This window comes from Plectropomus leopardus, chromosome 17 (assembly GCF_008729295.1).
Source record: "Plectropomus leopardus isolate mb chromosome 17, YSFRI_Pleo_2.0, whole genome shotgun sequence".
Classification (NCBI taxonomy): Eukaryota; Metazoa; Chordata; class Actinopteri; order Perciformes; family Serranidae; genus Plectropomus; species Plectropomus leopardus.
Window position 1 is genome coordinate 3,133,499 of NC_056479.1, and position 14,375 is coordinate 3,147,873.

General features: G+C 38.0%; 1 protein-coding gene across 1 annotated transcript; it reads left to right on the forward strand.

Moving 5' to 3' along the window:
• Nucleotides 1-1,713: 1,713 nt before the first annotated feature.
• Nucleotides 1,714-11,538, forward strand: LOC121957056 (hydroxyacid oxidase 1-like). The gene is given in 9 exon segments (XM_042505561.1): nt 1,714-1,923; nt 5,147-5,298; nt 5,764-5,987; nt 5,990-6,030; nt 6,225-6,397; nt 6,661-6,752; nt 10,565-10,723; nt 11,152-11,221; nt 11,362-11,538. Coding segments are annotated over 9 exon segments (1,110 nt in total). The 5' UTR covers nt 1,714-1,786; the 3' UTR covers nt 11,424-11,538.
• The last annotated feature ends 2,837 nt before the right edge of the window (nt 11,539-14,375 follow it).

The following is a 14,375-nucleotide window of genomic DNA, read 5'->3' on the forward strand; positions in this document are numbered from 1 at the left end:
CTTGATCTGCATTTACAGTATTTAAACCTTTGAACCCTGAGCTGTTGATTTCTTTCAAAAACATGGGGGAAAGGAGCAACTTTGCTAAAAAATGTTGTAAGTTGTACAAAAAACTCTAGGGAAAATTTCCCAGAAAATGATATTTACAATTAAAATTACCATAACTTTTATCTTTCTCCAGGCTGTTAGAATCCTAAACTACTACTACTACTACTCCTTCAACTCCAAAAAATGTAGCACGATTAAGGGACAAGTTTTAATTAAATCTATAATAACTATGTTCTTTGCTTTCTCCCCATGTTTTTGGTAGAAGCCATTTTCAGGTTTAAAAGGGTTAAAGAGGTTAGAAGTTAGAAAAGCTGGTTATTGTTGGCTTGCCCTCTCAGAATGTAGGATTTTTAAAGAACCCAAAGTGGAAAAATAGTCATATTTTCCAAAATAATAAGAAAAGAAGCCCTCATATTATTGTTGTGAGCCCTTGGACCTGAGCCAAAGGTTGGGAGCGACGGCTGCAGAGGAAATCATTGTACTGACAAACACTGTCATTGAGGGCAAACATCAGGTCTGGTAAATGTAGGCATTAACTGATGTATGCACAGTTTCCAGGCTGCAGTTATATAACCAGTTTCTGTACAAATATCATTCAGAGGTGCCACAGGGAGAAGCTGCAACATGGAGACATACAGTGAGACAGCTGCTGCAAGCTGGAACCTCCTGATGGGACTATTCTTCTGCATCTCAGCTCATTGCAACCTGAGCAAAGTGGCTTGATTTCTTTAAAAAAGAAAGGCATAGAGCCATCTGAGAAAAAATGAACCAAAAAATAGCAAGAGTTTTAAAAAGCACCAGAAAATTACATGAAAATTAGTAAAAACACACAAAACTAAGAAAAGTTATATGTACAAAAACAGTGGAAAAAAGACAATTAGCAAATTGCACAGAATCCTTACATTAAAAAAAATATTTTTTAAAGGTTATGGAAAAATGTCAAGAGAACTATATTGATAATTGTTCTGTTGCTGTTGTTTTTGTTGTTTTACTTTCCTGTTTTTTGTGTGTGTGTTTGTGTTTTGGTTATTTGTTTTTGCTGATTTTCAGGTTGTTTTCTAGCACTATGAAGTTCTTGTGAAGTTTTAATTATATATTTTAAATAGTTTTACAGAATTGTCATAATGTCTAAGCAGTTTTTTTTGTCATTTCCTTGTTTTGCTATAGTTTTTTTGTTTTGTTGTTTAACTCCCCGCCCACTTTTTTCATGTTTTATTTTTCTTTTTTTGTTTTTTAGATACCTTTCTTTATCTTTTTACAGTTTTGTTGCTAATTTTTGGGCCATTTCTTCTTGAGTTGCTCATTGCCACCTTCCAGTATTTTTGGACAAAATCAAACCTATTTGCTCAGGTTTCAAAGGGTTAACTCGGACTCTGACACAGCTTTTATTTCTGCTGAAACATTACACAGCACTTTGTACTGCATGTGAAATGAATACATGAGCAACGAGGATTCTGTCTCATAAACAGGTAAGATCTGACCACATGCTTTATGCAAAGGTCCACAATACCCACAATCCTCTGGGTTTGTTCATAACTGCACTTTATCTTGTGTAAACAGGTGAGAGCAGAAACCCCTCAGGAGTCCTGATCAGAGGCAGACGCTCCCGCAGGTTAATGATTCCAGCAGCTCTGCTGATCCCAGCTCGTCCTGCGCTGCCTGTCACACTGTCTGTGTCTCACAGTGTGTCACAGTGTGTCCCAGGGACAGACGCTGAGACACACCAGAGTGGACGGACATGTCGGGGCAGCGTGTGTGTGTCGAGGACTTTGAGAGGGAAGCCAAGAAAGTTCTTCCCAAAGCTGTGTATGATTACTACCGCTCAGGAGCTGACGAGCAACACACACTGGCTGACAATGTGGCTGCGTTTAAAAGGTACTACACACACACACACACACACACACACACACACACACACACATTAAGAAGTTCTGTAGGACATACTGTTTTAGGTTCCACAAGGTTCCACCAAACAGCACTGAGCCTCAGACCTGATGCATAAAAAGACCCAAAAAAGTACAAAAAAAGCAATCAGATAATGTTGGGATTTATTTGGGATATGGTGTAAGCAGAGTGTGCGCAGGTCTTAACCCTTAGAAACCTGCAGTGACATCACTTTTCTTCTTTAATGCTTTTCACGAGTATTTCAACTTTGAACTCTGAGCACATTGGTGCAGTGTCTTTCAAAAGCACGAGAAAGAAGGAAATGAGGTAATTGTTCCATAAATTGCCAGATATAAGAAGATTTAGATTTATTTATTTTTTTAAGCTATGGGAAATGTTATTGGGGAAAAAAAGAGAAGCTAGCGAAATAAACAATTTTCCGATTATAATTATTGCATATTTATAATGATGTTACAGAATTATTACAATGCAATAACAGCTCTTGTAGCTCCTGCTGCATCATGAGGGAGCCAGTTCCTACTGACAAGCTCATAGCCATAGCATCATGTGACCTAGAAAAGACAAAAAGAGTGTTTCCATTGCATTTTTTTTTTTTTTTCCGAAATTAACGTATTTTATATTTTCAATTTCATTTTTCACAATTTGAGGGTTAATGGAAACCCATCTAGTGATGAGACAGAGAGAGGACAGCCGAATACGAGACACAGGGACAGGGTGGAGACAGACAGATCTCCAGTGGAGAGGAGCTAGGGAAAAAATAGGTATTTTTATTTTGTCTTATGTTGCAAATTTTCACAACAAACAGAACAATAAAATGCAGCGCACTCAGTGTGCTTCCGCGTGTCAAGGTTTTATTTTGGATGATTAAAAAAAATAAATCCGAAAGAAAACAGACTCGGTGTGCAAAGGCCTTTAGTCCTAAAAAAAATCCTTAAAGAACCCTTTCTTCAGACAAAGGTTCTTCAGAAACAAATGGTTCTGGGTAGATCTTCAGTCCTCCAGGAAGAACTCTATTGGAACCTTTGTTTCTAAGAGTGTTTGCATGTGTATATAAATGTGTGTGACCACATTACCCACAATCCTCTGGCTTTGCTCCGGCCTTCATAACCCGTCTTTAGCCATGTCAGCTGAGCTGAGCCCCCCCCACCCCACCCCCACCCCCCGAGTCCCGATTAACCCTTCGAAACCTGTATGGAGATCAGTTTCTTGTGTTACGTTTGGACGCCTTTCCAAGAGTTTAATCCTTTTAAAATGAGTTTGATTTTATTTAAAAACACGGCTAAAATGGCAATAAGCAATTTGGCAAGAAATGTCCTCCAAATTGCAAGAAATTGGGAAAAGGTGACAAGAAAATGAACTGAAAATTAGTAAAAGAAAAAAAAGACAGAAAACTATTTGAAAAATAATTCTGAAAAGGTATTTGTCTTTTGTGTTAAACTGTTGTTTAAATTATTATTTTGTTTTAAGCTATGTTTAGAAAGGCGTTTAAACTATGTTTAAAACAGACTACGTTTAAACTTAAAACGTACAATTTTAGCACTTTTTTCAAGGCCATTTCAGCCAAACAAGGAAATGACGTAAAAACTGCTTCAATATTAAGACAATTCTGTATGATAATTTATAATGTAAAACTATCATGTTTATCAATGTAGTTCTCTGGACATTTTTTTCCTAAAATAAAAGTACAATAATAAATAATATATTTCTAAATGAACTAATTCTGTTCAATTTGCAGGACATTTCTTTCCAAGTGGCCTTTTTGTTGAGAGAAATCGCACCAGTGTGCTTGGGGTTCAGAGGTGTAAATATCTGTAAACAGCATCTGAGTGCAGCAACAAGAAAAGTGATGTCAATCCAGGTTTCAAAGAATTAATAAAAAAAGGTCAGGGCAGATGAATCGTCCTGCAGGTTAATGATTACAGATCTCTGCTCAGGATTTTCACTCATCAACTGTGCAGCAAGTCCAGAGTCCCACAGTGTCCGAGCCTGACCGTCTCCTACACAGACAAAACAAACTGTTTTAATGACTCTGCTGTGAGATCAAAGCTTTGATTACAGTTTTGATAAACTTTTATGGCTCATGGCAAACTGCAGAGTGTGTGTGTGTGTGTGTGTGTGTGTGTGTGTGTGTGTGTGTGTGCGTGCGTGTGCGTGCGTGCGTGCGTGCGTGCGTGCGTGCGTGCGTGCGTGCGTGCGTGTGCTGAGCTTTATGATTACAATTCCATTGGTTCAGCAAACATATCACACATCACTGATGTAAATCACGACTTCTTGTTTGATGAGAATAAAAGGCAAACCATTTACAAACCCAGCTCACTACCCACCTCAACACTGATGGGGGTTAACCATTTAAAATCTGTGCAAATTGGTTGATTTATTAAAAAAATGTAACAAGACAAATCGCAAGAAATTTGTTCAAAATAAATAAATAAAAAATACTTTTAAATTTAATTTAAAAAAGTAAACCCAAAAGGTTAAAATAAACATTTTTTTGTTCTAAAACAGCATTTTAAATATATGATTCTAAAAACTAAAGTTGTCTGGACATCTTTCCCATTTATTTTTTTCCCATAAAGTTACTTTTAAAACTTTTTTTTTTTTTTTTTACTAATTTCTTACATTTTGTGGGGAATTGGTCATTGCCTTTTGCCTTCCCTCTTTTTTTTAAGAGATTGATCCAATTTGCTCAGTTTTCAAAGGGTTAAAGACCTTGGGGAAGTTGTCTGAACGCGGCACTAGAAAACTGATGCTGATCCAGGTTTCAAAGGATTAAAACCAACTTTTTCCACACGAGACGGTTTGGTCCCCAGCTGTTAGATACTCACGGTGTTCCCACAGTGTCACTGCAGATGTAAAACACTGAACAGATGCAGCAGGAACCACTCGTACAGCATGAATACACGAAAATATGATAAAGCAAATAGAATACAGCTTCTCTCCACACTGCAGACTTTAGTTAATAACACAGAAAGTTAGGATGATTTCTGCTCCATTCAACACAATCAACCCCGTGAAACTTAAAGAGATAGTTCACCCAAAAAGAAAATTCAGTCAGTATCTCCTAACCCTCATGCCAAGTTTGGTTTATTGTTGTTGTTCCACTGTGTGTGTGTGTGTGTGTGTGTGTGTGTGTGTGTGTGTGTGTGTGTGTGTGTGTGTGTGTGTGTGTGTGTGTGTGTGTGTGTGTGTGCAGGTGGTATCTTGTCCCGCGGGTGTTGAGGAATGTGTCCTCAGTGGATCTCTCTGTCTCCGTGCTGGGACAGAAGCTTAGCATGCCGCTCTGTGTTGCAGCTACAGCCATGCAGAGGATGGCTCATCCTGACGGAGAGACAGCTACAGCGAGAGGTACACACACACACAATTCTGTAAAACAATATAGAAAATATATACTTATGACAATTATCAAAATAGTTTTCTGTCAGACACAAACACTGTGAACACAGAGTGTAACTTGAGAAGACAGAACGAAACTAATTTTAATAGCATAACAGCATCTTTTGATTATATCATTAAATAGAAAGACAAGACAATATTGAATAATGTCGAATTAGCGTCATGCACGCAACATAATATAGAATTGAACTTGCACAGACACAGACATAACAGTGACTAGAATATGAAAATAACTGAGAGAATAATTCAGATTTTACAGTGGAAGTTATCTGAGTCATCTAGATCTGTGGAAGGATTCATGTTCAAGATTTGATAAGATTCTAGATAGAATCTATCTTAAGTTAGCTCCTTGCAGCTCCTTTTTTTAACTACTCCAGAAAGCACCATTAACACCAGAAATATTATGTGTCTACCCAGCATGCCGAGCAGTGGGGACAGGGATGATGCTGAGCTCCTGGGCCACCTCCACCATAGAGGAAGTGATGTCAGCAATGACCACCTCGGCAGGCGGCGTCCTGTGGCTGCAGCTCTACATCTACAAAGACCGAGAGCTCACACTGTCATTGGTCCGCCGGGCAGAGGAGGCGGGCTACAAGGCCATCTTTGTTACCGTGGACACGCCATACCTGGGGAGGAGAGATGGGACGACATGCGCAACGCTTTAAACTGCCCTCGCACCTCCAGGTAGGAACCAGAAACAACACGGGGAAATAACAAATTCCCAAATTCCACCATGGAAACCACAGAGTGTGCCCCATGCTAAATCACCTGTGTGTGTGTGTGTGTGTGTGTGTGTGTGTGTGTGTGTGTGTGTGTGTGTGTGTGTGTGTGTGTGTGTGTGTGTGTGTGTGTGTGTGTGTGTGTGTGTGTGTGTCCAGCATGTCTAACTTCTCATCAGCCTCCCTGGCGTTCTCTGAGGGAAACTATGGCAACGACAGTGGTCTGGCGGTTTATGTTGCAAAAGCAATAGACCCCACTCTGTGCTGGGACGACATCACATGGCTGAAAAAACACACGCGCCTTCCTGTGATTGTGAAAGGAGTACTTAATGGTATGTGCGTGCGCACACAAACACACACACACACACACACACACCTTTTGTTTACCCCACTGATTAAAGTCAGTGTTGTATAGTTGTTGGTAAAAGCTCAGTTATGTCACCAGGGCCTCACTTCTAGCTTGCCAATTATCAGCTATGCCGACATATCTAATGTCTAATGTAAAATATTAAAACCAAAATCACAATCAACCAACAACTCTTTATTTGTTTCTTTGCGTGTGTGTGTGTGTTTGTGTGTGTGTGTGTGTGTTCAGGTGAGGATGCTGTCCAAGCTCTAAACTACGGTGTTGACGGCATCCTGGTGTCCAATCACGGAGCTCGACAACTGGATGGAGTTCCTGCCACGGTTCGTATGTGTGTGTGCGTGTTTGTTGTTCTTGAAGTATTTATCACATACTATACAAGCATTAGCATACCACAACTTTTTTTTTTCCAAGTTTTTGTAATATACTATTTTATGACATTTTTTGCTTTTTAAGACATACTATGGTATGATGTTTTTTGTATTTTTTAGTTTTTAAAACATGCTATGATATATATATATATATATATACATATTTTTTTTGCAAATTATGACTTTTTTACAAACTAAAAAAAACTGAATAAAGTTTTACAGTAGAATATGTCGAAAAAAGTCATAGTATAGTTTGTTGAAATAACTAAAAAAAAAAAGTTATAATATGGCAATATGTATAGTATAATATGTTAAAAAAGTAATGCCACATCACAACATGCCAAATACACAGTGTGTGGTTGGACTGGAAATGCGTCTTGGCTCAGATCTGTATTTAGAGCTAACCAGTTGTGATCATATCACCAGAGACTCACCTCTGAACCAGGTCTTAGATCCTTTTGTTTCACCAGAAACAGCCAAGCAATCACTATCACCAAACCCACCAGAGTCCATTTAAAACCACATCAGACAAAGGTATCTTTGTGCACTCATGTTTTTAAAAAACTTTTTTACTCCCACAGAAACCACACTTATTGAACTTGTCAAGTCCAATAATGAAAACACTGTGTCATCTTTTAATATAAAGCGAAAATGTTTTATCCTGCTTTTACTTTTACTATCAGGCAATGTTCAGCCCAATCCAGGCCCTGCTCTACATAATATTGGTACTCCTGATGATTTTAGAGCCAGATCAGGCCTCGGCATAATTCATGTGATTGTTCGGAACCTCCTCCCAAAACTGGATTTCGTTAAAATATGGATCCAGTCAAGCGACACGGACATTCTTATTTTGTCTGAAACATGGCTTTACAAAGCAGTCTCTGACAAGGATATCTCAAAGGTTATAATGTCTTCTGTTGTGATCGCTGTAGGGAAAGTGGAGGCGTGGCTATTTATATAAAAAATAAATTCCATGTTATCCCCCTGTCCTCCATGTCCATCTGTAAGCAATACGAACTTCTTACCTTGAAGCTTGAATTCACTCAGGGGCATAACATCACTCTCATAGGCTCATCAGATAATCTTAAATCTATCTGTGACTCCTTAAACCTTACACAACTAATTGATACTCTAAAAATCCCACAAGGTCGTCGTTGCTTGACCTAACAAATGTTCCTTACAAGTACACCGATGTAGGGGTTTTTGCTAATGATTTGAGTGATCGTTGTGTCAGTGCAGCTTTTAGAAACACCAAACTGCCTAAGTCTAAGCCTCCACTACTAGATAAAAAGAGATTTTAATAATTTTAATGATCAAGGTTTTCTTCACGACTTGGCCTCCTTTGAGTGGAGCAGACTCTCTCTTTGATGATGTGGAGCTGGCATGGAAATACTTTTATGATGAATTCCTGTTTTTGATAAACAAACATGCTCCACTTCGTAAATTTAGAGTAAAGGGGTGAAACAATCCCTGGTTTTCTCCAGAGATTGGTAATCTCCTTAGACAAAGAGATGTTTCATGGGCAAGGGAGAGAAAAACTGAGACGGAGTCAGACTCGCTTCATTTTCGACAACTTCGTAAAAAAATGTACATCTTTAATTAAGAGAACCAAATCTGAATTTTTTCTCTCTGAGTCTTCCAAGAACCTTAATGACCCAAAGAAATTTTGGAATGTCATAAAATCTTCCTCTGGCCAGGTGTTAGCAAGTGATCTTCCAAACTTTTTAATTAAAGATTCTCACACCCTGACTGACAAAACAGTTATGCTGAATTTTAACGGACATTTTATTTCTGCAGGCTTTTTATTTGATTCCTTACACCCTGATTTTAAGTCTGACTCAACGAGTGAAAATGCTCCTTTAGCCCCACTGACTGTGAGCAGACCCTTCGATTGCACTTTTCCTTTTAAACCTGTCTGCCTCCGACGTTCAGAGTGTTTTGGAGAAACTGTGCACCAGCAAATCAGCTGGTCGTGATAAAATTCCCACCTGTCTTAAAATAGCTGCTGATTTTATTGCTGAGCCTCTATCTTACATTTTTAATCTAAGTCTCACCAGCAATAAAATTCCAAAAGTCTGGAAATCTGCTTTAGTTCTCCCCCTGTTAAAAGGGGGTGAACGCTCTGATGTAAATAACTACAGACCAATTTCAAAATTGTGTATTTTAGCAAAAGTTTTTGAAAGGATAGTTAGCGATCAATTGAAAGATTTTTTAGATTCAAATAACTTGACAACCTGCATTACAGTCTGGTTTTAGAAAGCAGCACAGCACAGTTACAGCTATTGAGACTCTGGACTGTAAATGGCATTTGACACTGTAGATCACAGTTTGTTAATAAATGTCCTGCATCAGACTGGCATATCTAAACAAGCAGCTTCCCGGTTTGCCATTTATCTATTGAACAGAACACAGTGTGTTCAGATGGCTGGATCCACCTCTTCTTTTTTGGAGGTTTCTAAAGGTGTTCCCTAAGGATCAGTCTTAGGACCCATCTTATCTCTCCATTTATATTAACAACCTGTTCAACATCGATTACTCAGGAGTTTTTACAATCTGCTTTTAATGTGGTTCAGTATCGTCTGCAAACACTTACGTTGGTTTTAAATGCAGATAAAAACCAAACTTATGGTTTTCGCTAACTCAAGTCAGTGACCTGGGAATACCCCATCTTTTTTAACATCCCAAGGTAAACCTATAGAAATTGTTTCAAATTGTAAGTACTTCGGTTTTCTCATTGATCGTGAGCTTTCATTCAAAGTGCATAGCACACACCTGGTAACCAAGTTCAGGGTGAAGTTTGGTTTTTATTACAGAAATAAATCCTGCTTCTCCCTCAGTGCAAGGAAACTTCTTGTAACTGCAACTTTTCTTCCTTTACTTGATAATGGTGATGTGCTGTATATGAATTCTTCCTCAAACTGCCTACAGTCCTTGAATACTGTCATTGTAGGCAGTTTCCCCTCTGGGATCAATAAAGTATTTCTGATTCTGATTCTGTGCCTTGAGGTTTGTCACTTTGTTATAGTCGCCTCACTCATCATTGTGACCTGTACGTTAAATCTGACTGTACGCAGGTCTACACACTGACGGACTCTGATATACAAGGCTCTTCTTGGCTTAGTTCCTATGTATTTATGTGCTTTTCTTCAAAGAACTAAAACCCACTATGCCTTGCGTTCTTGTAACGTTTTTCATCTGTCTGTTCCTCGTGTGAGAACTGAATTGGGGAAAAGAGCGTTCACTTATGCGGTCCCCTCTGTGTGGAATACTCTCCACACTGAACTGAAACTGTCAAAACTTGTTTCATTTGGAGCCTTTTGTTCTGTCCTAAAAAATAGACAATGCAAGACTATTGAACAGTGCCTGTGTTTTTAAACTGCCGTTTGTGTCTAAAACTCCTGCACTTGAAATTGTGAGCTAGTTTGCACTTTTAAAATAGGTGTGTGTCTTAACTTTTTTTTTTTTTTTTGTCTGTTTATATTTGTTTATCATAGCATGTGCTGCTGACCTCTTGGCCAGGTCACCCTTATAAAAGAGATCTTGATCTCAGTGGGCTTCTTATCTGGTTAAATAAAGGTTAAATAAAAAAATTAAAAAAATCTATTTTCTCGCAGTTTTTGGACACACAGGAATATGAAACAGAAGGCCATGGATACAGAGATGCTGATTATAAGTGATTTTATTTTTGAACATAGTAACTTTTACTTAATTTGACAATATATATACACAGTAAAGTAAATGTGTGTGTGTGTTTGTGTGTGTAGCTGGATGTGTTGGAGGAGGTGGTTAAAGCTGTGCAGGGACGCTGTGATGTCTACATGGACGGAGGAGTGCGGCGAGGGACAGACGTCCTGAAGGCCTTAGCTCTGGGAGCCAAGGCTGTGTTCATCGGTCGACCAGTGCTGTGGGGCCTCGCCTGCCAGGTGAAGTTCTGCACTCATCTGCAGTCTCATTGGTCGTAATCACAGAGCCCCACCCCCAACCACTCTGATGTCATGAAGTGTTACAATCTGTGTGCCGCCACTAGCTCTAGAATTATTATTTCAATTTTTTGCATGCAAGAGTGAAAATTAATTCTGATTTAAAATAATAATAATAATGACAATAATAAAAAGAATAACATTATGCATTTTCTTTAAAAAAACAAACTTCAAATGGACATTATTTATTATTATTATGGGGTTTTTTTGTTTTTTGTTTTTTTATGTGTGTTTTTGGACATCAGATTTTGGTAGTCAGATTTCAGTTCAGATTCTGTAAGTGTGATTTACAAAGTACTCTCTAACATGGCAGACGGCTTAGCAAACGTGTTTGTGTGTATGTGTGTGTGTGTGTGTGTTCTTATTCATAGGGGGAGCAGGGAGTTACTGAGGTTCTGGAACTGCTAAAGGAGGAGCTGCGACTGGCTATGGCCCTGTCAGGTAAGACACACACACACATGGCATTTACTTTGTGTAAATACCCACTTATCAACTATTTTTCTGTGTGTGTGTGTGTGTGTGTGTGTGTGTGTGTGTGTGCGTGTGCGTGTGCGTGTGTGCGTGCGTGCGTGCGTGTGCAGGTTGTCGTTCTGTGTCGGAGGTGAGCAGGGCTCTGGTCAGGAGAGAGTTCTCCAGGATGTGAGAGAAGAATCAGTCATACATTCACGCTGGCTCACTGCTCATTCATTTGCCAAATTCATTTCATTTCTTTTTTGTATTTAGGCTTTGTTTGTTAAATATCATCAAATCTGATGTAAGACTGGAATGTTTTAAATGACTGAAGATAAAAGAAAATTAAAAATGTTTTTCAGTCATCTTGTCTGTCTGTCTGCCTTCTCTTTATGTCCTTCGTGACTCCAAAATTTTACCACCAGCAGTTTGTCACTGCTACAGTGAGTCCTCTCCAGCTTCCTTCAGGTCTGTGTCCCGGGCAGAGGCAAAAAAATCACCATGATTTTTTGTACTGAACAGTACAACCAAGCTAATTTCCCAATCTAACAATATAGCCCTAAAATAAAAAAAAAAAAGGATTACAGAACATTTAGGCCAAAGTACCTTTTTGAACAGATTTTAATCTGTGTCAACCATATCTTTTGTCAGGTAAAATAATATCGATGTTGAATTTTTTGGGGGGGAACAAACTTGTGTTTTCATTTTCATCCATGTCTTCCCACTTGTGAAATAAAGGGGCAGGGGAAAGAGAGCCAAGCCTCTACGGTTTTCTATGACTGGTTTATCTGTGTATCCATAGGAAGACATGAAACTGACCAGCAAATAGTGTGCTTCAGCAGCAATAAATACTTTTTTTTATTTGAACCAATTGTAATTTTTTTTTCTGGGTATTCTTTAAAAAATATTTATTTGTTTTTTTTTTTTGTTTTTTTTTACATATTTTCAGGGATTTTAATTTTTTTAAAACTTTTTTACTAATTTCTTGCTTATTTTTGGACTATGTCTTGTTAAGTTGCTTGTTGCCTTCTCATGTTTTTGAAAGAAATAAAACCAATTTGCTCTGGTTTCAAAGGGTTAATAGTGAGGATTCAACATGAATGTGACTTTTTCAGTTGTGGTAAAGAATACATTTGAAACAAGGTCACAGAATGCACTTTTTCAGATTCCTGTGTATTGGTAACAGGGTTGCATCAAGCATAATCCATAACAAAAGAAAATCATAAAAAAGTGCACCATTTATGCCTGAGCTGGACTAAACAAATTGTCGATACCTCATAACCCATTTTCTCACAAAACATGACAGAAAATTACAAAACAGGGACATTTTTCACATGTTTTGATGCTTAATTTGTCCTCCAATTCTGGAATGTCCCACCAGCTCCACCTTGTGGAGTGATAACACTGTTGTCCAACCTCTCAGTGTCCCCGTCCACATCACCAGCAGACACTCATTGGTCACTTTTTGCCCTTCATCATTGCCTGTGACATTTTCACCTCTTATTTGGACCACAAGCTCCCTCCATAATCTGTCAAATATATTTTAATGTGACTTTTTTAATCAACATACTATACTATGGGCAACATACTAACAAGGACAACATACTATACTATGATGTTTTTAACATTTTTTGAGCAACATACTTAACTATGAACTTTTTTCCAGTTTTTTAACACATACCTTACTATGAAGTTTTAATCATTTTTGTAAATGACATACTATACTGTGACATTTTCATTATGTTTTGGACAACATATTATACTATGCCTTTATTATTATTTTTTGAAGACATACTTTACTATGACATTTTAAGCTTTTTTTTGCATCAGTTTTTGAATGACATCTTTTTTTTTTAAACTACATACATTCTATGACTTTTATTCACTTTTTGGACAGTGTAGCAGATTGATTTTATGATGTTTTTGAATAACATAAAAACTATGATGCTGTTGTCATTTTATGATTGACACATTCTCTGATGTTTTTATCATTTTTCAGACAACATACTATTTTCTTTGGTTTTCATCATGTTTCAGGCTACATGCTATACTAGTTTTATCATTTTTAGGAAGCCATACAAACTATGATGTTTTTGTCATTTTTAAAAAAAAAAAAAAAAACATACTATACCATGATATATTAATGTTTTGTTTTTTGGGGGGTTTTTTTGACAGCATACTCTACTATGATGTTTTTATAATTTTTTTGGATGACATGCCATCTCCCCATCACTCAATCGTACCTTTTATACAGAACAGTGAGGTGGCATAACAGCCCGATATTCCCGCCTCAAACATGCAGCATAAAATGGGCTACAGTGACACAGTACATGGCATAAAACAAACCATGCACATTCTCCTTTGTGACACAACATATCCATCTATTCACACTAATACCATGTGGGAGGGAACTAATTTTATTACCCTTAAGATGAATGTGTATATAAACAGAGAAAATTCCCCACCACCTCCCATTAACACTGTGAGGCCATCAGGAGACCTGGCGTAATGATGGAAAACAGGACAGAGAGAGAAAAAAGATGATACGATTTATATAGATTATATATATACTATATATATATAATAATCTGATAACACATACACCATTATCATCACCATCCCTGCACCCTGCCTGCGAGACCGTCACTATCTCCTGAGAGATGGTGATGGGAGCTGTGAGGATGTGCCTGTGCTCCATTCATTATGGATGGATTTATCCCCCCGTGCTTTCCACCGGTGTCAGATGTGCTGTTCGTCTCACAGCCACTCAAATGTAAAAAATAAAAAAATCCACTCTGCTTTTTCCTGAAGCTGGCTCATGTGTGATGATAATGTGGCGTAAAGGCTGCAGACTGAGTCACGGAAGAGACTAGACTCCACTGATGAGTCAAAGTGACATGACTTTATTAAGGGAGATAAATCTGTGTTACTGACTGCTCGTGTTAAGCTTTCCTCAGAGGCTGAGACATCCACACCAACCTACAGTGCACGATGTGTGAATTATGTAATAACAGCTCTGTCATGTAAATCAAAATAGTTCATATACGAGCTTAAATATGTCTTATATATTTTTTCACATTAAAAAATGCCACTCTACATCTATGCGTCCTTGTTCGTGCGTGCCTGAATATCATGATTGTTCTAC